Source organism: Podarcis melisellensis, assembly GCF_964234715.1.
Source record: "Podarcis melisellensis genome assembly, chromosome: 12".
NCBI lineage: Eukaryota > Metazoa > Chordata > Lepidosauria > Squamata > Lacertidae > Podarcis > Podarcis melisellensis.
In genome coordinates, this window is record NC_138544.1 from 15,206,649 (window position 1) to 15,232,106 (window position 25,458).

The 25,458-nt window shown below is 42.7% G+C and overlaps 1 protein-coding gene across 2 annotated transcripts in view; it reads left to right on the top strand.

Moving 5' to 3' along the window:
* The window catches only part of PIK3R4 (phosphoinositide-3-kinase regulatory subunit 4), a 31,142-nt gene that overhangs the window by 2,372 nt on the left and 3,312 nt on the right, over nt 1-25,458 (top strand). For both annotated transcript variants that reach the window (XM_081882913.1, XM_081882912.1), the window contains exons 2-16: nt 465-1,226; nt 4,313-4,446; nt 4,553-5,135; nt 6,232-6,366; nt 8,415-8,636; nt 10,718-10,891; nt 12,023-12,168; nt 13,886-14,089; nt 14,892-15,093; nt 16,565-16,764; nt 18,543-18,753; nt 21,333-21,498; nt 22,760-22,924; nt 23,985-24,196; nt 25,051-25,182. In XM_081882913.1, the coding sequence (XP_081739039.1) occupies nt 497-1,226; nt 4,313-4,446; nt 4,553-5,135; nt 6,232-6,366; nt 8,415-8,636; nt 10,718-10,891; nt 12,023-12,168; nt 13,886-14,089; nt 14,892-15,093; nt 16,565-16,764; nt 18,543-18,753; nt 21,333-21,498; nt 22,760-22,924; nt 23,985-24,196; nt 25,051-25,182 (3,616 nt within the window). In that variant the 5' untranslated portion in view covers nt 465-496. The remainder of the gene's footprint in view (nt 1-464; nt 1,227-4,312; nt 4,447-4,552; nt 5,136-6,231; nt 6,367-8,414; nt 8,637-10,717; nt 10,892-12,022; nt 12,169-13,885; nt 14,090-14,891; nt 15,094-16,564; nt 16,765-18,542; nt 18,754-21,332; nt 21,499-22,759; nt 22,925-23,984; nt 24,197-25,050; nt 25,183-25,458) is intronic.

Genomic DNA, 25,458 nt, shown 5'->3' on the forward strand with positions numbered 1-25,458 from the left:
ACGTTGTGCAAAATGGGAACATAAGGGGACATAACAGCCTCAGGTGACTCGATGGGTTAGTGCGCAGTCCTATGACCCACCTAGACCAACTCTGCAGTCCTATGACCCACCTAGTCCAGCATCCTGTTCTTTCAGTGGCCAAGCAGAGTCCTATAAGAAGCCCAAAAGCAGGATAGTGCAATAGCACTATGCCCACGTGATTTCCAGCAACTGGGCTCTATATCGACTTGCCGTCCCATTCTACACTTTCTAATTGATATTTTAAATCAAATTGGTACATATGTGGACTCAGTTTAATAACATTAATAAAACAAGACATTAAAAACAAATTATTACTTATAAAATATTTAAAATAGAGCCACTTAATAGTAATTTGTGTGTTTCAAAATGAAATTATGTATTGTGTGTCGTTTGTGAAGAGCAATGCAGCTGAGATGAACAAATCGCCCTCTTGTCTTTTTTAGGCAGAGTTGTGACGAAGAACTAAAGGTCTGCCATGGGGAACCAGCTGGCTGGTATTGCCCCTTCTCAGATCCTCTCCGTTGACAGCTATTTCTCAGACATCCATGACTTTGAATATGACAAAAGCTTGGGCAGTACTCGGTTTTTTAAAGTTGCCCGAGCCAAGCACAGAGAAGGTCTGGTGGTCGTCAAGGTGTTTGCAATTCAAGATCCAACTTTACCGTTAACTAGTTACAAGCAGGAGCTGGAGGAGCTGAAAATAAGGTTGAATTCTGCGCAAAACTGTCTTCCCTTCCAGAAGGCCACATTATCTGAAAAAGCAGCCATGCTTTTCAGGCAGTATGTACGAGATAATCTCTATGACCGTATTAGTACTCGTCCCTTCCTGAACAACATTGAGAAACGGTGGATAGCCTTCCAGATCTTGACTGCAGTGGACCAAGCACACAGGTCTGGGGTCCGTCACGGAGACATCAAAACTGAAAATGTCATGGTGACCAGCTGGAACTGGGTCCTTCTAACAGATTTTGCTAGTTTTAAACCAACCTACCTTCCTGAAGACAACCCTGCTGATTTCAATTATTTCTTTGATACGTCAAGAAGGAGGACTTGCTACATTGCTCCAGAGCGCTTTGTTGATGGCAGCATATTTGCAACGGAACTGGAGAATATGAGAGATCCTTCCACTCCCTTGGTGGACTTGGCTAACAGTAATCAACGAAGCAGGGGGGAACTAAAGCGTGCAATGGACATCTTTTCTGCAGGTACTTTAAAGTGATCAATTAAACGACGTGCATAAGCTGTGCCTTCATAGAAAGTGTTGATTTCTGATTTCTGGGGGAGGAGTAGGGAACTTAGTGCAATCTTGTGATGAACTAAAACCACCAACCTTTTCCAGATATAATGTATGAGATACAGCATAGAACTACAGTGGTACCTTGGTTCTCAAACTTAATCCGTTCCGGCAGTCCATCCCAAAACCAAAGAGTTCCAAAACCAAGGCGTGCTTTCCCATAGAAAGTGATGCAAAATGGATCAATCCATTCCAGACTTTTAAAAACAACCCCTAAAACCCCTAAGCATTTAACAAGAATTTTACTATCTTACGAGACCATTGATCCATAAAATGAAAGCAATAAACAATGTACTGCAGTCACACAATCAATCAGTAGCAGAACTAGGTTCCACACAGTCAGAAAAACAAACAAAAAGAGCTACAAGAACAAAAATGCAAAATAAATAGCAAAAACAGACAGACCTCAGCGTAACACTCAAAAGGGAAGTGTGTTACTCGAAAGGGAAGTGGCACTCAAATCGGAAGTATAACACTCAAAACAGAAGCGTGGCACTCGAAACCGAATTGTGGCACTCAAATCGGAAGCGTAACACAAAACAGAGCATCTTTGGTTTCCGAAAAATGTTTGCAAACCGGAACACTTACTTCCAGGTTTGCAGTGTTTGGGCTCCAAGTTGTTTGAGTACCAAGGTGTTTGAGAACCAAGGTACCACTGTACAGGTTTTACTTCACAGTCACATTAGTCTGCATGATAATTCTTATCATTCCTTGTGAATTCTCAAGTCTTCCTGTGATTAGCAAAGTATAATGTTTAGCAGGAGGCTTGCAAACAATTAAGCTCCACATTTGTCCAGCCAAAGTATATATAAAAAAATAACATATAGTACATCTCTCCTGTAATCATACCACTTCAGAATGTAATGGGAAAATGCATCATTGAAAGCTGCTCCGTGTAAAAATCAGAATAAAATCATTGCGTATAGAAAACTTGCAAGTATCAAGGGTCCTAGCTTAGCCTTCTCCCCAGTATGCTAGTTTTTCCCATTTAGAATGGTGGTATTGTTTGTTTGCTTCCTTGTATTTTTTAAAACAAACAAGCATGCCATTCTCTCATCTGCGTTCTGAAATGGTACTGTCCCAGGAGACTTACTCTAATTTCTATAGTTGTGAAGTACACTGAATAACAGTAGCATCTCTGTATTTTAATGGTGATTCATACTGGGCTAATTTCTATGCCTCTCAGGGTGCTTCCAGATGTGGGCTTAATATTACAAAAAGGCTATTGAGACATTGCAATAGGGCATTGTAACTTGCAGGATTTCCCCTTTTCTGGAAAATCCTGATTAAAGGTGGGGGGAGGAAATATGGAGCGGTATTTTGATGTCAATAGCATTGTATTGAATGCATAATGAACACCATTCCCCCAGAAACACCTGTCTGGAAGCAATCTGAAAGCACTTCCTGGTGTCAGATCCATGTGGCTACTTTTGTTCCAATGGGGTCTCCACATTAAGCTTGTGGGCTATAGTGGGAGGATTGGTCACATGAGTTAGCCCCTGATACATTAGCGAAATTGTAAAACATGCTCACAAGAAACCTTATAATTTCATGATCCACAATATTTTTTTGTTGGCGTCAATGTCTTCTTACTATTTAGAGGCCGGACATCTTGCCCTGGTGCTGACAGTTAATTTGCACTACTGTCATTCTTCCTAAGTGATGTGAATCTACATGCAGGTTTGGGGGCTTCATCATGCTGGGTAGCCCTTTATTGTTTCTGCTTCAGGAAACAATGGTTCTTACCTTGGTTGAGAAATCCTACAGTCAACTGAAGGACAGAGAAACTAACTCCAGGCACATCTAGAGAAGAACAGCTTATTTTCATACTTTCTTTCCTTTTTCAATAAACAGTATTTGGAGGGACCTTTTCTGCCTAGCTGTCAGTGTATGATGTGGGTTCATATTGTGTTCTGAATGCAGTCAACTGGTAGTATATAGTCTCGCTCATTCAGTAGCAGGAAATATGGATGCCAACAGGTGCTGAATGTTCCTTTTCTCCAGGCTGTAAAGGTTAATCTACAATTTTGAACTCCACATAGAGTTCTGTCTACACTGCAGCCCTAGTCATATTGTTTTGGGCCACTGATCATCCCTTGTGGGTGTGTGGGTGTGTAAAACATCTTCAAGCCTGCACGTATTCTTACTGGTTCTCAGTGATGGTTTCCAAGATCATTTGAACACCAGAGGGGAAAAAAGGATGCGGTTGATACGCTTTTCCCACACACCCCAATTTGATGGAGTTTCTATTTCTTTTAAAAGAAATAGAATGCCCTCCCATCAGATGTTAATGAGATGAGTAATTATATAACATTTAGGAAACATCTGAGGGAAGCCCTGTATAGGGAAGCTTTTTAAGGTTTAATGTTTTACTATGTTTTTATATATGCTGGAAGCTGCCCAGAGTGGCTGGGGCAACCCAGTCAGATGGGCGAGGTACTACTACAGTGGTACCTCAGGTTACATACGCTTCAGGTTACAGACTCTGCTAACCCAGAAATAGTACCTTGGGTTAAGAACTTTGCTTCAGGATGAGAACAGAAATCGTGTTCCGGCGGCAGCGGGAGGCCCCATTAGCTAAAGTGGTGCTTCAGGTTAAGAACAGTTTCAGGTTAAGAACGGACCTCCAGAACGAATTAAATTCTTAACCCGAGGTACCACTGTACTACTAATTTACTATTATTATTAGTAGTAGTATTTATTATAGAAATAGAGTTAGAAAAAGCAAGTTCCTTTGCAAGTTGAAGTCTTCATCAGCCTCCTGATGTCAGTTTTTGGAGTGCAGGATTATGGTTCTATATTGGTAACTAGAGCACTGAGGGCTGGAAGTTGAACTATAGAGGTGGAGAGAAGTGATGTCTTCTTGAATGCTAGAACTTGAAAAGGATTGTGTGGCCAAGTGACATCATCTCCATCTTTTATAGTCTTTGGTTATGAGCAGGCGAAACAAGAGATGTCTACCAAATAATTCTCAGGAAGCTGTTCTGTATTTTCCAGGTTGCGTAATAGCTGAGCTCTTTACAGAAGGTGTACCTCTGTTTGACTTGTCACAGCTTTTGGCGTATAGAAATGGCCTCTTTTCCCCTGAACAAGTCCTGAATAAAATTGAAGACCGGAGTATTAGAGAACTGGTAACTAAATCCACTCTATTTACAGTGGCTTATTGCATTTTCCATACCTACTTTAATAATAAAGCATTGCCTTCACCTTGCTCTTTTTGCTCTCTTTTATCTGAAGGTTACCCAGATGATCCACTGCGAACCAGAAAAACGTTTAGCAGCTGAAGACTACTTGAAACAACAACGAAACAACGCATTTCCTGAAATATTTTATACTTTCCTCCAGCCTTACATGGCACAGTTTGCCAAGGAGACCTTTGTATCTGCAGATGAGCGCATCCTCGTTATACGTAAAGATCTGGACAATATTATCCATAATCTCTGTGGGCATGACCAAACCGAAAAAGCTGAAGGAGAGACCAAGGAAAATGGGCTGGTCATTTTGGTGTCGGTGATAACGTCATGCCTTCAGACCCTCAAATACTGTGATTCAAAGCTGGCTGCTTTGGAACTGATTCTCCAGTTGGCACCCAGGTTAAGTGTGGAAATTCTGCTGGACCGTATCACGCCTTATCTCTTGCATTTCAGCAATGACTCTGTGCCCAGAGTAAGGGCAGAAGCCGTTAGGACACTCACTAAAGTTCTTGCTCTGGTCAAAGAAGTACCACGTAATGATATCAATATCTACCCAGAATACATCTTGCCAGGTATTGCACATTTGGCCCAAGATGAAGCCACTATTGTCCGACTGGCTTATGCTGGTAAGAGGGGAGATGGGGGGGGGGGCATTGGGGAAGGTTTTCTTTGATGTCATTGCATTTCTTTTTTTAAATCACAGAACTGGAATAAAGAGGGAAGTGTCTGCAAATGTAGATTTTTATTTAGTGCTGAATTTATTTTTCCTTGTATGAGAATTTTTTTTGGGGGGGTGGAATTCTCAGAATGACCTATTGTGTCTAAATTAAATAAATAGGCCAGAATGTCAGTGGCAAAAACATGTTTGGGTCCTACCATCTGCCTGTCTTACTGCTCTAAAAATAACAAACCAACCAGGAGTGTGCCCTGCTACTTGTGCTTCTGACACAAGAATGCCAGAATGATCCTTGGTTTTTTGGGATCTGAAACAAGTTTGTCTAGTCCTGAATTCTGTTTTTGCCAGTAGTCAGTGAGAGGGGGGTCTCTTGGAGCTCACACAAAATGTGACGGTAGTGCAGAGGTCCATATGGCACAAACATGAAATGGGCATTAATTGGTGGCTCTTGCCCATGCCCTGCCTCCCCTCCCCCCAAAAAATGGTAAAGGAAGCAATTTTGCAAAGTTCAAGCTTGGTTTTCTATGTATAGGGGTAAGCTAGAGTAAAGGTAAAGGGACCCCTGACCATTAGGTCCAGTCGTGACCGATTCTGAGGTTGCGGCACTCATCTCGCTTTATTGGCCGAAGGAGCCGGCGTACAGCTTCCGGGTCATGTGGCCAGCATGACTAAGCCACTTCTGGCGAACCAGAGCAACACGCGGAAACACCGTTTACCTTCCCGCTGGAGCGGTACCTATTTATCTATTTGCACTTTAACATGCTTTCAAATTGCTAGGTTGGCAGGAGCAGGGACCAAGCAACGGGAGCTCACCCCGTCACGGGGATTCAAACTGCCGACCTTCTGATCGGCAAGTTCTAGGCTCTGTGGTTTAACCCACAGCACCACCTGCGTCCCAGTATATAAGATGCTGTTATTCTGAAACACTTCACATTTTAATCACATATCACCTGTGCTTAAAACTATTGCCACTTTTTCTGTTGTTGTTAATCTTTTTTTAAAAAAACTTGGATTATCTGTCTCACATCCTGCTCTGATATTTGCAGAAAACATAGCACTGTTGGCAGAAACTGCTCTGAGATTCCTAGAACTTGTCCAGTTGAAAAACTTGAACATGGAGAATGAACCAAATAGTGAAGAAATGGATGATGCAACACATCCAAGCGAAAATTATGATACTGGTAATGTATCTTTCACTTTCCTTTACTCATGCTCATATGAAGACTTATTGGGGAGTAAGCCCAATTGGATGTAGTGGTTGTTGTGTCCAAATGAACATGCATAGACTCAAGAGACTGTTAATTTTTTCATTTTTATGGTTCAGATTCCAGAAGGATGCTGAGAACTTCCGCTTCTTGAGAGCTACAGTAGGGATTTAAGATAATCTCCCAATTCTTCATGAGAAAGAGGCACCAAAAGACCAATGTCACAGTCAAGTCAGGATACCTTTATCCAGTCCTTCAGGAAACCAGACTGGTGATCATCCTAGCAAGAAATTATGACTTAAGGATAGCCATCACCCTTCTTGGCATTTTAAAGCTCTGTGGAACTTGACAGACCACAGAGAAAACATTGTCCTGCAAGGCAGCCTCAAAATAGCTGATCAAAGAAGATAAAATATTTTGAACAAATAGAGTTTCGCAAGTAAACCAGAAGCGGGGAACATGAGGCACAGGGGGCGGATTTAGCAATCCAGGCCTTTCTAACTGGCCTTTGGGACTCTCCCCAGGCCACACCACTCCCATTGCCCTGCTTTGTGCCCTTATCAAGCCCTTATCAATCAGAGTGGCAGAGTGACCTTTATCTGTGATAATGCCTCTTGTTTGCTTGGATGGCTAGATGTGTTTGCGGGAGGTAGAAATCTGCAGCAGTTGTGTGTCTGGAATATAGCCTACTGTACAAGGTTAAGAGTCATATCAGTTTTTCCATCAACCTTTGCCTCTGGCCTCATCCACCACTGGCATGCGTCCCTGGAAGGTTGCTGATAAGGTAATGTAGCCTTCTGGCTGAAAGAAGTTCTTCATGCCTCAAGTAGAGCCTTTGCTTCAGGATGAGAACAGAAACTGCAGCGGTGGCGCAGCAGCAGCAGGAGGCCACATTAGCTAAAGTGGTGCTTCGGTTAAGAACAGTTTCAGATTAAGAACAGACCTCCAGAACGAATTAACTTAATTCATTAATTAACCCAAGGTACCACTGTAGTGTTAAGGAGATCCCTCCAATGGGTGTAAGTGCACAGGTGTATCCTCAACACTGAAGTGCATGAGGAACGTAATGTTTGCAGAGTGAACTTTAGGTTCTGTGCAGCAAGTACCTCTAAAGAAGAGTTGCTTCCTAGTTTCTAAAATCTAAGGTATTTCATTGAGCAAATAGGGAGACTTTTAGTTGCTCCTTCACTTTCAGTGTGGCGCATCTACTCTAAACCTCTCACTCCAAGGCTACACAAAGCTCCCCACAAGTGGTTCGTCTCCTGATCAAAATGTTTTTCTACCCACAATTGCATGCTGGTCCTGCTTCTGCCCATTCTCTCTTTCTCTGTTCTATCCACCATCCCTTCCCCTGCCATCTGAAGGGCAGTCTTTTATCCTTGTGCTCCACAAGCTGCTGCAAGCCTAGAGTAACCTTTGAAGTTATAGGAATGACTAGAAAATTGAATTTCTTGGGCCTTGTTAACATAGTGCTTTTTCTGCATATTTGCTGACCTACTTACACATGTAACCACATACATCCAACAGGTAGATCACGATCCACTGGCAGATTGTGGGGGGTCCATGGTAGATCGAAGTAGATCACGGACTGCCCCCCCAAAAAAACTCTGGTAGATCACTGCCAGTTTTTTTATAGTGGGAGTAGATTTCAGTCTCTTGAAATTTGGACATACATGACTCCTTTAGAAGCAGTGACATTGTCAGTGCAGCAAATTGGATACCATAACCTCAACCAGTTTAGAACAAGGAAGCATAGAAACTCAATGCGAGTGTTGCAGTTCATGTGGGGCTGTGACTGCGCCCTGATGTGTATGCTGTGGGCCCAACCCATAGCCTTTGACCACCCATGGCCCAATGCCGTTATATATATGAGTGTGTGTGTGTTTTAAAAATATATATTAAATAATACAAAAATAATGACCCACAAAAGGAGGGATTCCTGAGTGCAAATAATACATCACAAGGATGATAACACAGTCACATCTGGTTTTTCCTTAACCTTTTTCTATGGTCCTTCTTTGTAGAGCTTCAGGCCTTGCATGAAATGGTCCAACAGAAAGTTGTCACTTTGCTGAGCGACCCAGAAAACATTGTGAAGCAGACCCTGATGGAAAATGGAATAACTCGCCTTTGTGTCTTTTTTGGTCGTCAAAAAGCCAACGATGTTCTCCTCTCCCATATGATCACCTTTCTCAACGATAAGAATGACTGGCATTTACGAGGAGCGTTTTTTGACAGCATAGTGGGTATGTGCTTGACAACAAATACCAGCTCTTTATCCTGAGGTTGGGCTGATAGCTTTATTAGGACCCACCCCAAAGTCACAAAAATGTGGTAAGCTTTCAAGTTTTCCAGAACTGTTCATCAGATGAGATGTTATACAAAGCAAGGGGTAGTGAGTGCAAGATTCCTTTTATGTGCAGATTGATAGAATAAATTAGTCTAAGCACAAGGAAGGAACACAGTCCCTCAAGCCTGTCACAGAAGACACTTTAACCACAAAGCCAACATCTAGGAGAAGTTTTATTAAGAGACAGGGTGGTATTTTAAGTAAATAAACCTAGTTAATCTATGGAAGACTAGTTGCATCAGCCTATTACTTGCAGGCAAGGTCACTCCAAGTGTAGAAGCAACATGTACGGTGAAGGAGGCAGGCATGTTTTATACTATGTTTTGGGCACAGTGGTAACCTTGGTTTAGACCCCTTGGGTGGGAATTGTCTTTACAGATATCAATCAATCAATCAATCAATCAATCAATCTTTATTACGGTCCAGAGACCCAACAAATCATTACAAATCAATACCCAATTCATACAGCCTACCTCCAGGTTAAACAAGCATTTTGTTTAGAATATAGGGCTCATTTGTTCTTGCAACCACCGATAAAAACTTTGCCACTGCTAACATTCTAGCATTTGTCCGGTCTTCCAGTAGGAACCTGACATAGTGACCCTCTGATTTTCCCGGGACAGGTACCAGCAAGAGTAGTATCAGTTCAGCCCTGGCCTGCTCATATTTTGCACAATGCAACAGAATATTTTACAGATATCCATCTTCCCACACAGTTCTGGATTGGCTGTACAAAGCATTCCCTGCTTTGTATAACACCTTGCCTGATGAAAACTTCCAGAGAATTTGAAAAATTGCCACATTTTTGTAAACTTATTGGTTGATCCTCATAAAGGTATTTTCCAGCTGTGGAATTCATAGTTTTTTTCTTGGGGACTAGCACAGCTACCTTTTGCTTTTTATAAGCAGATTTTCAGTGTATGAAATGAGGGTCTATTATTTTCAACACAAATTGTCTGTGTTTGAGTGGCAGTGCTCCCCAACCTGGTCCCCTCCAGGTGTTTTGGACTACAAGTCCAAATGATGAAACATCCAAAACACCTGCAGAGTACAGGTTGAGGAGGGGTTGACTAAGGACTAAGGCAGGCATGGCCAAACTTGGCCCTCCAGATGTTTTGGGACTACAATTCCCATCATCCCTGACCACTGGTCCTGTTAGCTAGGGATGATGGGAGTTGTAGTTGCAAAACATCTGGAGGGCCAAGTTTGGCCATGCCTGGCCTAAAGTGTGGCAATAACAGCTGAATCATCTTATGTTTGAGTAACAATAATAAATACATATGAATTACCCTGCTGGATATGACCAACAATATATCTGGTGCAGTTCTCTGTACCCAGTTAGATGCTCCCTAGCAGCTCACAAGGGAGATAATATAGTCACATTCCATCTCTTGATGTTTATCTCTCACATGTTTTAATCAGAGGTAAATTAAGTCCCATTCTTCTCTTACAACTCATAGATCTATCCGTCATGACTATATGGCAATCTTAAAGTCATCTGTGCTAGTGGCCATAATGTTATCTTGTGGCAGTGGAATCCATTACAGTGGTACATTGGTTCCCGAATGGCTTAGTTGATGAACAAATCGGCTCCCAAACGCCAAAAACCTAGAAGTAAGTGTTCCGGTTTGTGAACATTTTTCGGAAGCCAAAGGTCCGTTTTGGCTGTTGGCATTGTTTCTGGGACCAATCAGAAGCCGCGCCTTGGTTTGCAAATGTTTTGTAAGTCGAATGGACTTCCAGAACAGATTTAGTTCGAGAACCAAGATACCACTGTATTTAATGGTGGAAAATAGATTTAAGATGAGACCTGATGATGAAAAGCACTGAAGCTCATGGGTAGCTCAAATTGAACCCTACTTTTTTGGATTTTTCCTTTCTTCAGGATTGCATGAGTTAACCTTGCTTGCATGTGATATTTCTACTTGCATTAGCTTTTAGGAATCATAATTTGTTTTTATTCTGCCATGATTACAGGTGTTGCTGCTTATGTTGGCTGGCAAAGCTCTTCAATTCTAAAGCCTCTGCTCCAGCAAGGGCTCAGTGATGCAGAAGAATTTGTCATATATAAGGCCCTCAATGCACTTACCTGTATGTGCCAATTAGGACTTTTGCAGAAACCACATATCTATGAGTTTGCCTGTGATATTGGTAAGCCTGCTTCCCTAGCAGCAATTTTCTACTTTTAACAATCTTTTGTCTAGCATGCCGTTTATATTGCCAACTTCATTATCCAGCATATGACATCACTTAGTTGTGAACTTCTAATCAGAATGACATTTAAGCAGTTGTCATTCAGTGTGTATTATGTTCTTGGCCTTACCTTATCCTTATGCATTTTTACTCAGGAATGCTAGGGCTTAATTTCAAAGTGTTTAGGATTGTGTTTAGGATTGCAGCCTTAGAAAGCTGAGAAGTCTTTGTTGCCAGTTCTACACATCTTCTAGTTCACATGTTACACAAACCGTAGAGATCCTGAGTCTATTAAATGCCACATGAAGGACTTATCCACACTTTAATAACCTGAGGAAATTAACAAAGACAACCAAGTCTCAACTTGGATTTGAACAGAATAATGTTTATTTACAGTGCCCAAATGCTGGTTGGCAAGGCAACTAAAAATGGCTTTTTGGCCTGAAGTGCCAAATGGAATGTCACAGACTAGCAAGATAGTTAGTTACTGCCAGACTGAAGAGGTCTGCTCTCATGGTCTTGGAGAAGAAAAGCATGGAGCAGCCCCATGGGAGAGAGACTGAACAAATTGGGGCATTGACAGCTGCCAGTTATAGGAACAAGGTTTCCTGAAGGAAGTGGTCTGTGAGACAATGGATTATTCTGTTAAGGACACATTTAGGTGGGAAAAGGTATTGAAATCTAGCCCACATAATGGGCCATTACACAACAAAATTCATGAATGGTGAATTTCCTGGGAACACCTGAGTCAAACCTATTGAGTGTCATGTCATTTAAAAATGTGCTCGTGCCTTTGCTGAAAGAAGTGAGCTTGGGAGTTTTCAGGAAATGCAAAAAGGGATTTGATTTATTTTAACTGTAATAATACAGTTGCAGGTTGGACTGGAACAAAAGTCCAGGGTAGGTGTCTGCCATGAGGCAAGATCATAATGTGAACTTGATTTTGTGTTATTTTATGTTGGATCCCCTTTGGAATTTAGTCTGAAGTATGTGTGTGAGTGTGAACTTGTTCCTGTTTTTAGAATTTTAATTGCATGACTTATATCAATTAAAATCGGTTCCTCCCTTTTTGTTCATTTCCTTCTCCAGCACCATTCCTGTGCCACCCTAATCTTTGGATACGCTATGGAGCAGTAGGATTTATAACTGTTGTAGCACAACATTTGAATATTGCTGATGTTTATTGCAAACTCATGCCTTACCTGCATCCTTTTATCACTCAGCCAATAATACAGGTAAGCAATCAACTAGATGAGCACCTTTCCTTCATTTAGAATTGCAGCATATGAAGGGCTTGAAAATAATTTAGCTTAATATCTTCATGCCCAGAGTCTGAAAGCTTCGTTAGATATTAGGCTGATCAAGAAGGTGCTGCGAATGCCAGCATCTCAGTGGTGAAACCTCCCTACCCCTGCTTCCATGGCTTGCCACATGATGCAACAGCATTGTGTGAATTTTGCTATCCCAGCCCGATTTCATTGGCTACTGCTGGTGGAGGTGAGAAAACTTGGAATATGGTGATCCCTAATGCATTTTCAAGGGACGCGGGTGGCGCTGTGGGTTAAACCACAGAGCCTAGGACTTGTCGATCAGAAGGTTGGCAGTTCGAATCCCCACAACGGGGTGAGCTCCCGTTGTTCGGTCCCAGTTCCTGCCAACCTAGCAGTTCGAAAGCACGTCAAAGTGCAAGTAGATAAATAGGTACCACTCTGGCGGGAAGGTAAACGGCGTTTCCGTGCGCTGTGCTGGTTTGCCAGAAGCGGCTTAGTCATGCTGGCCACATGACCCGGAAGCTGTACCCCAGCTCCCTTGGCCAGTAAAGCGAGATGAGCGCCGCAACCCCAGAGTCGGTCACGACTGGACCTAATGGTCAGGGGTCCCTTTACCTTTAATACATTTTCAGTACTCAAAGATATTATTTCTGTAGGGACGGGGGATTTGTGACATGGATGCTTCCCCCACTCATGCAAAACACCAGCCAGTGCAATGTGTGACCCAGCTCTTGCTCATCATGCATACAAACCCATCCTACCTAGGTTCTGTTGTGTAACAAACTGTTAGCAGGAACAAACAAAGCCATGCCAAAATGCATGCCAGGTCTGAGGAGCATAAAATAGCCCAGATAGTTCAAACAGGCCTGGGGCAAATCCTGATTAGCTCTCAGCTTTCATTTCAGGGATGGGGCACCTGTGACCCTCCAGTTGTTATGGGACTCCAGCTCCCACCATCCTTATTCACTGACCATGCTGGCTGGGGCTGATGGGAGCCGGAGTCCAACAACAGATGGAGGGCCACAGATTCCTCTTTCCTGTATTAAATGCAAAGTGTAGTTTTCATTCCTCGGATGATTGTTGCGAAGGAAACCACAATATGAATTGTGCAGCCCTTTACATGTTAAAAAGTGCTGCACAAATAACAAAAGTACCGTATTTTTTGCTCTATAAGACTCACTTTTTCCTTCCTAAAAAGTAAGGGGGAATGTGTGTGCGTCTTATGGAGCGAATGCAGGCTGCGCAGCTATCCCAGAAGCCAGAACAGGAAGAGGGATTGCTGCTTTCACTGCGCAGCGATCCCTCTTGCTGTTCTGGCTTCTGAGATTCAGAATATTTTTTTTCTTGTTTTCCTCCTCCAAAAACTAGGTGCGTCTTGTGGTCTGGTGCATCTTATAGAGCGAAAAATACGGTAGTTTAATTAAAAAAGTGCTGTACAAATAACAATAAGTAGTTTAATATTATCCAAAATAGCTAGCTCAAAATAGTCTGATATAAAAGAAGTGGATATTTGCAAAGTTTTTAAAAGTACTCTTGCCATCCAGTCCCCTTTCTTTCAAAACCTACCACTGAGGTCAGTGTCTAGGCCTGACCTCCCACTCATTCCCTCAAGAAGAAAAGTTCCTCAGTTGCATTTCTGTAGCCATCTGATTACTTCCTTGTTCCCTGTCCTGAATTACAGATAGATAAAGAAATAGTCCTACTAAGCGTCCTCAAAGAGCCTGTAAGCCGTTCTATATTTGATTATGCTCTGCGTTCCAAGGACATAGGAAGCCTCTTCAGAACTCTGCAACTTCGTCAGAAGAAAAGGAATGGCGCTCTTCCCGATTGCCCTCCCCCTGAAGATCCAGCAATTGTGCAGCTGTTGAAGAAGCTACTTTCTCAAGTATATTCTTACTGCTATAATGGTAGTGCTGAGAATCCACAATAAAGCAAGGACATGTATCGTTTCAGCATCTTTACTACACCAGAGTAGTACTTTGCCAGCGCCGCTGGCAATTTCTCCTGCACAAGCCCCATTGAAATGAATCTGAGTTATGAAACAGCAATGGTGTCCTTTTACATTTCAGTGGGGCTTGTGCAGAAATGGAAGTTCTGTTTAGGAACCCATGGCTGCAGGAAGCTTATCTATCAGATAGTCACCAAAACTATGTGGTTGGTCTTCGTCCCAGATTATTCTGTTTTATTATTGATTCCTATTGAGTAAGAGCTCTCTCAGCATAAGAACTTGCATAGAACTCATATTGGCTTGATTTCCCAAATGTTTTTGTATCTGGGCAGCCCACAACAGACCTTCCAACATTCTGACCATTATTTGGGGAAGGGCCACAGTTCAGTGCCACAGTATCTGTTTTGCATGCCCCACATTGAGTTCCTGGGATGTTTACATAGGCCTTGGAGTGCCTCTTGTCTAAAGAGACACCTGCAGAGCCAGGCGCCAGCCAGTAAAAGACTACTTAGTTAGATGGACCAATGGCCTGGCTCCGTATAAGGCAGTTTCCAATGTCCCTGTTTAAAAAAGGTGCCCTGTTATATTGTGGCAGCCAAAGCCACACGTTTCTTTAGTTACAGTGTAAATCTAACTTTTATATCCTGAACCCTCTTGAGCCCAATTGCCACATGTTAAAAACTGAAAATCTTTGCTCTGTCTTGATGAACTGTCTACTTTTTGTTTTCTTTTGGGATAGGGAATGACTGAGGAAGAAGAAGACAAGCTGTTAGCCTTACGAGACTTCATGCTGAAGTCCAACAAAGCGAAGGCCAACATAGTGGACCAGAGCCACCTTCATGACAGCACCCAGAAAGGAGTGATAGACTTGGCTGCTCTGGGTATAACCGGGAGACAAGTTGATCTTGTTAAAACTAAGCAGGAGTCTGATGATAAACGCGGTTAGTATGGTCTTGTGATTTGCATTGTTGCTTTTTTATAATTTAAATTGGAGGATTTAAAATGCTTATGGTAGACGTGGAAGAGTCCACTATCAACACATTCCATCCACATCTAGAATATCTGCTTACATTGAACTTTTCAGACTGAAATTTAACATCTTGAGTTCACATACGTCTTTATCGTTTAGTGGATGAAACATTGCAGATCTGAATGGGGCATCAAGCTTTCATGTGAAACTCAACGTTTTCTTAATGGAAGCAATTCACATATAACAAGTGATTGTGCTGGCTTATTGAGTGATCTATAGGCCTGTGTGAATTAGTATAATATATTAGGATGGAGATTTTGTACCAAGCTTGACTACAAGATATTCTCTCACGGCCTCCAGTCATGTTTCTCCAATTGTCAATCTAGTTTCCTGCTAAACTACTCAAATATATGTAAAATAGGAAAATGGACAGGTTTTTATATCTTTGTATAGTTTAACTTGGGGGGATACGGGTGGCGCTGTGGTCTAAAACCACTGAGCCTAGGGCTTGCCAATCAGAAGGTCGGCGGTTCAAATCCCCGCAACAGGGTGAGCTCCCGTTGTTCGGTCCCAGCTCCTGCCAACCTAGCAGTTCGAAAGCACGTCAAAGTGCAAGTAGATAAATAGGTACCACTCTGGTGGGAAAGGTAAACGGCGTTTCCATGCACTGCTCTGGTTCACCAGAAGCAGCTTAGTCATGCTTGCCACATGACCCGGAAGCCGTCTGCGGACAAATGCCGGCTCTCTTGGCAAGATGAGAGAGCAAGATGAGCTCGCAGAGTTGTTCGCGACTGGACCTAACGGTCAGGGGTACCTTTACCTTTATAGTTTAACTTTGGCAACAGTATATGAAGCTGTAGTTGGTTGTGAAAAAGTAAAAAAAATGTGAATTGAAAGTGTCATAACAAGGAAACCCATTTTCAAGCTAGGTAGGCACAATATATTGAAATGAAGTTTCTGTGTATTTTGGCCTATTTGTCCAACCTTTCAGATATAAATGGCTGTGTCTGTTCTAACTTTTAGATGTGTTTACATAACGGCCTGAAAAACCATCTTGGATATACATGATTCTTTCCCTACCACCACCACCACAAACTTGGCATTCTAGAACAATTACTTCCTTAATGCTAAGGCCAGCATAACCTTGCAAAAAACCACAAGGTTCATTCACCGATCTGTATAAATACAGATGACATGGGTCATCTGCAGAAATTAGGCTAAGCATTCCAAGTTTATTTCATCTGGTGATGGATTGAAACCTTTGCCCAAGTCGTGTAGCAGCTGATGTATATGATCCAGCACTCAGTTTAACATTATGCCACAATAAATCGGGTTAAGTAACTCAGAACTCTGCTTATACAGCTAGAATCCTGTACATTTTGGTTGTTTTGTTATAAACAAAATCTTACTGTGATCCTTCTTTTGGGTCTTGCTGACCTCAGCTAGAAAACACGTAAAACAAGATTCAAATGTAAATGAGGAATGGAAGAGTATGTTTGGCTCTCTGGAACCTTCTAACATGCCTCAGCCAATTAGCAAAGGCCACAGTCAAGCCACAGACCAAGAAGCCATTCAGAGTGGGAAATCTCTTCGGTCAGAGTCTTCCGCTGGCATTTGTGCTCCTTTGTCATCCTCACCACAGGTACTTCTGGGGATTTTTAAATTAGTGTGTTTTACCATAGAATTAGAAGAGCTGCCAATCGTTTTTAACATAGAGTAATTTATTTTTACTCTCAACGCTCAATCATTTCTCTGAACAAAACAAGACTCTGGGTCTATTTTTTTATACCATAAACTGCCCTGTGATCTCCAGCTGAAAGGCGGTTTATAAATTTAATTAATAATGAATAAATAATTTTTTTAAACAAGATTAATAGTCCTGAAACTACAACTTCTGAATTCAGATCAGCTTTTGATTTGGATGTTGTGGGGTGAATCAGATGTTGAAGCGAATTGGGAAGCCAACAACCCACTAGTAAGATACAGAACTCTTGCCTAACCTGTGTCTTGGGCTGAATGAACTTGTGAGTGGGATCAGTGGTCTCACCCCTGCTTGGTGAAGTTTATGGCTCCATAGAACAGCTCAGAGTCTGCTCAAACAGTCAAAATATTTTTGCATTAGGTTATCATCGGCATCTGTTGTTTTTATGTTTCATTTCCCCCTGAATGCACTTCTTTTTGTTGTTGTCCCCGTATCCCATGTAAAGCTGAATTGACAAGTGTGTGTGTGTGTGTGTGTGTGTGTGTGTGTGTGTGTGTGTACGTACGTGTACACACATATACATATACATACACACATTTCATGCATCTGATAAAGTAGTTCACAAAAGCTTTTGTCATGATAAAAGTGTTGGCATTTAAGGTACCACAAGACTCTCTGCTGGTTTTGCTACAGCAGACTAACACAGCTGTCAGGGAACTGACATCGGAGACAGGAGTGGAGGCAGGGCTCCCAAGCGATGCCGGAGAAGGGCCAAGCAGGGAGAGAGGGGACTCAGCAGCTGGGGAAGGAATTCAGCGTAACACCAGGGATAAAGGGGGGCAGGTGGGGGAATCAGAGAGAGGGCTCCAGGACTCTTCGCTGGAGACCAGCGGGGAGAGCACAGGTCCTCCGCTACCCACACCCACACTGCGCAGAAGACTTCCGCGCAGGGAAAGTAGGCGTAGATTGGGCGTCAAAGAATTTCTTTGCTGGAAGAAATTCAAGAAACGCCCACTGACGGATTCTGCTAGCGACTGAACAGCCACGAAGTGAAGGGCTGTCCAGCCAGGGAAGGTTTAACCAGGCTACCTAGCCAGGAGTGGCAGCAACTTACACACAAGCAACCCCCATATAACCATTACAACAGGTAGCCTTCTGGAAGTTATATTTGAGATCATCCACAGAGACCTTTTTCAGGGCGCCCTCAGCACCTGAGCTTTGCCTACTGGGGAGGCGGTTTTCTATGGTTGTGGTCCACCTGTGCCTCACTTTGCACCAACTTTTCTGTCTTTAAGGAGTCAGGCAAAATCTGTCTTGTTTACCTGGGCTTGCAGGTTGCTTGGGATCTGACTGGGAAAAATCCAGGATATAAATAAATAAAATTAAACAAGCAATAAATTAGTAAAATGGTAGTTTGGTGTACAGGCAGCGGCCATTTCACGTGCATCTGCTTGACGTGTGATCACACACCCCCTTGTTGCTGCCCACTTGGAAATGGCCCAAATATGGGGTGGGGTGGGCTTGCGCACGCTCTGCCAACACGTGCGGGGATCGGGAATGGAAACCCTGTGCAAAATGACCGCTGCCTGTAAAGTTGATTTCTGATGCAGAAGTTGCTTTTGAATTATAGAAGAGAGGATGTCGCCCTTTCCTTTGAAACATAAATCACAGATTGTGTTTTCTAAACGTGAATACACAACTAGGCTTATTTCTTTCAGGCAGCAGATGGAACTGTTGTCCAAGCCAGAAAACCAACCATACAAGTGTTAAGCAATATAGCTTCGCCTTCCACGTACCAGCTGCGCATCACTACTTGTAAAACGGAACTTCAGCAGCTGATACAACAGAAACGCGAACAGTGCAACGCGGAAAGAATTGCCAAGCAGATGATGGAGAATGCAGAATGGGAGAGCAAGCCACCGCCTCCAGGTAATACTTGCTGTACTCTTGACATATAGCCAGAGCTGCTATGAGAATAGCACCAAACTGTCCCCTTTTAGCCCTGCAAACACCAAGGTCTACTGGCATGGGGTTGTATTTCTATTTATTGTGTCCGCTGAAGTCCAGTTTGGCTGGTCTGCTTGCAAAGAAATAAAACGTGTTAGCAGGAAACCAAGGCTCTGTATTACAGGGGGAGACTTCACAAGTGGAGGAGGCTCCTTGCTTGTGGACAGGTCAGCCTCCAGCTTGGTGGGAGTGGAGGTAGTGCACTTGTTCCTGCTGTTCTGCTCTACTTATGAGTGTAATGCCTGAATGGGGTTTTAGTGGCTTGTAGTTTGAGGGGCTGGGAGCTGGGGGCACTGTCATACAGTGGTTCCACTCCTTCCTCCTTGGCCGTGTTCAGAAAGTGGTGGTGGGGAATGAGTGTTCAGACCTCTGGACTCTCACTTGTGGGGTGCCTCAGGGTTCTGTCCTCTCCCCCATGCTTTTCAACATCTACATGCAGCCGCTAGGAAAGATCATCGGGGGGGTTGGGCTGGGTGTTCACCAGTATGCAGATGATACCCAGCTCTACCTCTCTTTCAAATCAGAACCAGTGAAGGGGGTGAAGGTCCTGTGTGAGTGTCTGGAGGCGGTTGGAGGATGGATGGCTGCTAGCGGATTGAGGCTGAATCCTGACAAGACAGAAGTACTGTTTTGGGGGGACAGGAGGTGGGCGGGTATGGAGGACTCCCTGGTCCTGAATGGGGTAACTGTGCCCCTGAAGGACCAGGTGCACAGCCTGGGAGTCATTTTGGACTCGCAGCTGTCCATGGAGGCACAGGCCAATTCTGTGTCTAGGGCAGCTGTTTACCAGCTCCATCTGGTGCGCAGGCTGAGACCCTATCTGCCTGCAGACTGTCTTGCCAGAGTGGTGCATGCTCTAGTTATCTCTTGCTTGGACTACTGCAATGCACTCTATGTGGGGCTACCTTTGAAGGTGACCCGGAAACTACAAGTCATCTAGAATGCGGCAGCTAGACTGGTGACTTGGAGAGGCTGCGAAGACCACATAACACTGATCCTGAAGGACCTACATTGGCTCCCAGTACGTTTCCGGGCACAATTCAAAGTGTTGGTGCTGACCTTTAAAGCCCTAAATGGTCTTGGTCCAGTATACCTGAAGGAGCATCTCCAGCCCCATCGTTCAGCCCGGACAAAGGTCCAGCGCTGAGGGCCTTCTGGCAGTTCTCTCACTGTGAGAAGCCAAGTTACAAGGAACCAGGCAGAGGGCCTTCTCGGTAGTGGCAACCGCCCTGTGGAACGCCCTCCCACCAGATGTCCAAGAGAAAAACAACTTCCAGACTTTTAGAAGACATCTGAAGGCAGCCCTGTTTAGGGAAGCTTTTAATGTTTGACACACTAATGTATTTTAATATTTTTTTGGAAGCCGCCCAGCTGGGGAAACCCGGCCAATGGGCAGGGTATAAATAATAAATTATTATTATTATTACTATTACTACTACTATAGTTTGTCAAACATCAGTTGCATGTCGTTGCTACAGAGCTGCTGAACCAGTGCTGTCTGAATGTAGTTTGGAACTTAGCTTTGTTAGGTGGCATGTGAAGAAACAAACAAACAAAAGTTAAGGTAGCTCTGTCAACTGCAGTAGGCAGAGCCAAGGAGGTAACTTGCAATCTTGTTTAAAAGAGAACATGCTACTTAACATAATAGTATATATACAAGTATGTGCCCTGGTCCTTTGCAGGTACAAAATATCTACTTGTGAGGACACTTTTGAATTACTTTACACACAATTAGTTTTGTATTAATTTGCTTAAAATATTCACACCATACCTTTCCATCATAATGGGGTGTCACACCCGTTTACAAAACTTAAATACTGTCATAAAACAGCAGACATTGCAATCATCAGAAGCTTGTGGAAGCAGTTGTTTTTCATTGCCACCTGACAGCCAAACAAGCACGTGCTAAATGAATAATTCTGTTTGCTGCCCAGTACATAAAATAAGGTCTTTGAATAGTTGTCTCCTCAGTGATGAATTTGGAATTGAAGTGCATCCACATTGTAAAACTGCTAAGATATGTTTTAGTTTTCCATCTGTGAGAAAAGAGAGCCAGAAACATGGCAACATTTATCCTTAATGTGCTTTGTAAGTGATATATGACACGTAATCCTAATCCTATAACTCATTAGTCTCCATGTAGCATCTGACATTCCTAGAAGCAAACAACATGCAAGATGTTTACTGGCTTGAGAGTCTAGTTAAATTTCTTGGCCAAATGCATTCTAATTTTTTGCACATTTCTGAACAAGCTCCTGTCCATTCAAAAGTAACGATGCTAACTTTGTCGAAAAGACAAAGCATTATAAAACAATTTGAAAAGTAAATCTTGCATTTCCTGTTCACTCTCAAATATATTACATGTTGATCCTGATCTAGTAATTGCTGATACATACAGTTGTCACAGAGTCCCATGCTTGAGGCATTTTGCAAAAGGAACTCCTGCATGTGTTTGCTTCACCGCTGATATTAATGGGAGAAAATTCTGTTGCTTTCCTTAGGATGGCATCCTAAAGGTCTTCTGGTTGCTCACCTTCATGAGCATAAGTCTGCTGTGAACCGCATTAGAGTTTCTGATGAACATTCAATTTTTGCCACATGTTCAAATGATGGAACAGTGAAAATATGGAACAGTCAGAAAATGGAGGGCAAGACGACTACTACTAGGTAATGCAAAACACCGCAGCATGGCAGGATACTCATAAATAATAAATAAATAAGATTAAAACTTTTGCACCAACACAAATATTTTGCTACCATCTGGGATATAAGGTATATATCTTACTATATCTTACTAGCTCACTATTTTTTATTTTTTATTCATTGGCAATGGTGTTTGAAATCCTCTTGGATGTTACTGTTCAGATGTGTTACTAAAATAACAGAATCCAGCATTTTAAAATTACATTTCCTTTGACTTACACCATCCCTTTATTCATTTATATTTATTACTTATCTTGCTCTATCTCTATCCACTTCGACTCTTCAGTGTTTAAACAGTGAATGAAGAGCTGAAGTAAAATAAATATCACATGGGCTCAGCGTGGCTTATAGCACTGTCTGTTTAAACACCAATAGCTCTGTTCCCGAAGGTTTCACAGTCTCGGGAATTAAATGGTCTGGGGGATAGACTGAGTGGGGGCAAAACAAAATCTGTTTTTTTTTAAGTGAATTGTTCATACCTCAGCCAAAGCAACCATTAAAAACAAAATCATAGGATAATGCTTTCTGCAGACAAGCTAAATGTCTATTGTTAAAGAGGTGCTGAAGAGTTAAGTGGGATGGATCACAATCTTTGCCCAGGAAGTAGGTGAATCTTCACTCCCAGGCTTTGGAATGCTGCTCGTCTCCAGCAGCAACATAAATTAAGGAGCTGCAGAGTGGGATGTTCAGATATAGGGAGTCTGTAGCTGTTATTTCACATACCCATCACTTCCAGATTAAAAAGGAAAAAGAAACAAAAATTCCAGAAAATAGTAGTCACTTGTTCTCCTAACCAAATGAAGGACTACTGAGCACATGCAGGGACCAGTTAGGTTAAGACAAACAACTTCACTTAATGGAAAATACAACTCTTTGATTGCTTACTATGTAAAATGTAATTGCTGTATCACTGTTAGTGTCTCCCACCACAATTCAAATAATAAATATATTCCTATCCACTCATAACCCAGCTGATACTATATCAGGTGACCCAGCTTGTAATTTCTCTCCCAAGTGTGATGGAAAAGGGGATCTCTTAACAGAAAATACTCATTTTCCTAACAAAACTGCAAATTCCCAGGATTCTGTAGAACAAGCCATGACAGGAGAAATGTTTTAAATTTAGTTGTCTATTTGATATTTCATTGGGCCTTACTGTTCAATTTGTGTAGATTTTTAGAATCTAGCAGTCTTAGAACTATGTTCTTTCTGCTTCCTACAACAGGTCAATCTTGACATATTCCCGGATTGGAGGGCATGTGATGACGCTTACATTTTGCCAGGGTTCTCATTACTTGGCTGTAGCTTCAGATAACGGAGCTATTCAACTTCTTGGGATAGAAGCTTCAAAACTACCCAAGTCTCCTAAGATCCATCCAATACAAAGCAGGTTTTTATCAATCCTTTGATGCATCCCTTTGGGTATCTGCTGGGCTCATAGCAGGCTCATATTAGAAGCCTGAAATGGTATAGTCTACTCTTGCCACCTTATTCTCCTGAATGTGTCTAGGTACTACACCCAGGGCCGGATTTAGGTTTGATGAGGCCCTAAGCTACTGAAGGTAATGGGGCCCTTTATATGTTCAGCTGTCCTTTGTCAACAACAAATTGTTGCGCTTTTTTGTGTTGAATATACAGTAGTACCTCAGGTTACATACGCTTCAGGTTACATATGCTTCAGGTTACAGACTCTGCTAACCCAGAAATAGTGTTTCAGGTTAAGAATTTTGCTTCAGGATAAGAACAGAAATCGTGCTCCGGCGGCACAGTGGCCCCGTTAGCTAAAGTGGTGCTTCAGGTTAAGAACAGTTTCAGGTTAAGAACAGACCTCCGGAACGAATTAAGTACTTAACCCGAGGTACCACTGTATGCTGTAATTTATGGACCTAATAGGTATCTAAAGCTATTTGCACATAACAAAATATGTATTTTATCAAATTTGTCTGTTTTTTATCTTATATTTTGGAAATGTACATCCAGTTTTTCCTCCTTTAATTTTTTTGGGGGTCCCCAAGAGAGTGGAGCCCTAGGCTATAGCTTGTTTAGCTTATACATAAATCTGGCACTCACTGCCTACACCTCTGCTACACCTGAGTTCCTTCATTCAGATATTGAGTTTATTGTGGTCAGTGAGGAAGATAGAGACCTGCAGAGAACATTTTGCTGGTGTTACACGGCCCTCTCATTTTTCCTGCCAGGGGGGTCATTCTTTTCCAAGATTTGTGAGAGGGCTGAATGAATACTTGGGGCATAAATGATAAAACAAGTATCTGCTATAACTAGGTACAGAATCTCCATTCAGATCCAGAATTAGTAGTTCCAGCCAAATATGCATCACCAAAACGAAAGGAGAGTGGAAGGCTATAGGCAAAAGAAGCAAGGGTGTGGACAATTTGAAGTCATGTGACATTTCAATGAATTATACCCATCTTGCCATCTCCTTTACTCAGGTTTTTAGATCAGAGGGACGATGGCTGTGTCGTCGACATGCATCACTTCAATTCAGGAGCCCAGTCCGTGTTGGCTTATGCCACTGTGAATGGTTCCTTAGTGGGATGGGACCTGAGATCTTCTAATAATGCCTGGACATTAAAGCACGATTTACGGTTGGGACTTATAACCTCATTTGCTGTAGACATACATCAATGCTGGCTTTGTATTGGTAAGATGCTTTTTGTGTTTCCTCCATTAAATAATTATATGTATTTAGAATCACAGCATAAATAAAATTTCTCTTTGTGCAGGGAATGACTGCGACATGCTTGCTTTTAAGAGGGGCAGTTTAGTTAGGTTGCCGGAGAGATGGGTGGATTTGACTTCAACTCCATTTTCTGTTATGGATTTAATCTGGGCAGATCATGTCCTCTCCTTGGTTTCCCAGTGAGTTGCTATGCAGGGCTGTTACAAGGGGCAAGTGCACTAAATCTCTTTGTGAAAGATAAAAAGTGTAAGTGATTAGCGGAAAGCAAATATGTCTTTGAACCTTAGGCATACTGGCACAGTATTTGTATAATCAGGGCCAGTGGACATTGCTTAAAATGTCATTAACTTCAGCCTTAACCATGTCTAAAGGTAAAGGGACCCCTGACCATTAGGTCCAGTCGTGGCCGACTCTGGGGTTGCGGCACTCGTCTCATTTTATTGACTGAGGGAGCCGGCGTACAACTTCCGGGTCAGGTGGCCAGCATGACTAAGCCGCTTCTGGCAAACCAGAGCAGCGCACGGAAACACTGTTTAACTTCCCGCCGGAGCTGTACCTATTTATCTACTTACACTTTGACATGCTTTCGAACTGCTAGGCTGGCAGGAGCAGGGACCGAGCAATGGGAGCTCACCCTGTCGCGGGGATTCGAACCGCCAACCTTCTGGTCGGCAAGTCCTAGGCTCTGTGGTTTAACCCACAGAGCCACCCACTTCCCTACATGTCTACTTGGAAGTAAATATTGAATTTAATGGGGCTTACTCCTTGGTCAGTAGGGCCTGGATTGCTGCTGATAGTCTCTTTTTCTTTACAAGGTACAAGCAGTGGTACCATGGCATGCTGGGACATGCGATTTCAGTTACCCATCTCTAGCCATTCCCATCCTTCCAGAGCACGGATCAGACGCCTGCTTATGCATCCCCTCTCCCAGTCATGGGTGATTGCAGGTACAGCTCACTTTCTCTCTCTATCAGAGCACTAGCAAAATGGCAGATGGCCATCCAACCTCTGCTTAGAAACCTCCAAGGGAAGGTTCTTATGGGATTCTGTTCCACTGTACTGTAAGTTCTTCCTTAGGTTTAGTCGGAATAAGTGAGGGCATTGTCCCGCGGCTGCTAAGGGACAGTCTTCACAAGCATTTATTTTAATGAGTGCTGTCAGTGGCCAAGTAACTCGTTTTCCTCATCCCTTTTATATTGCTAGACTATAATGCAAGAAATAAA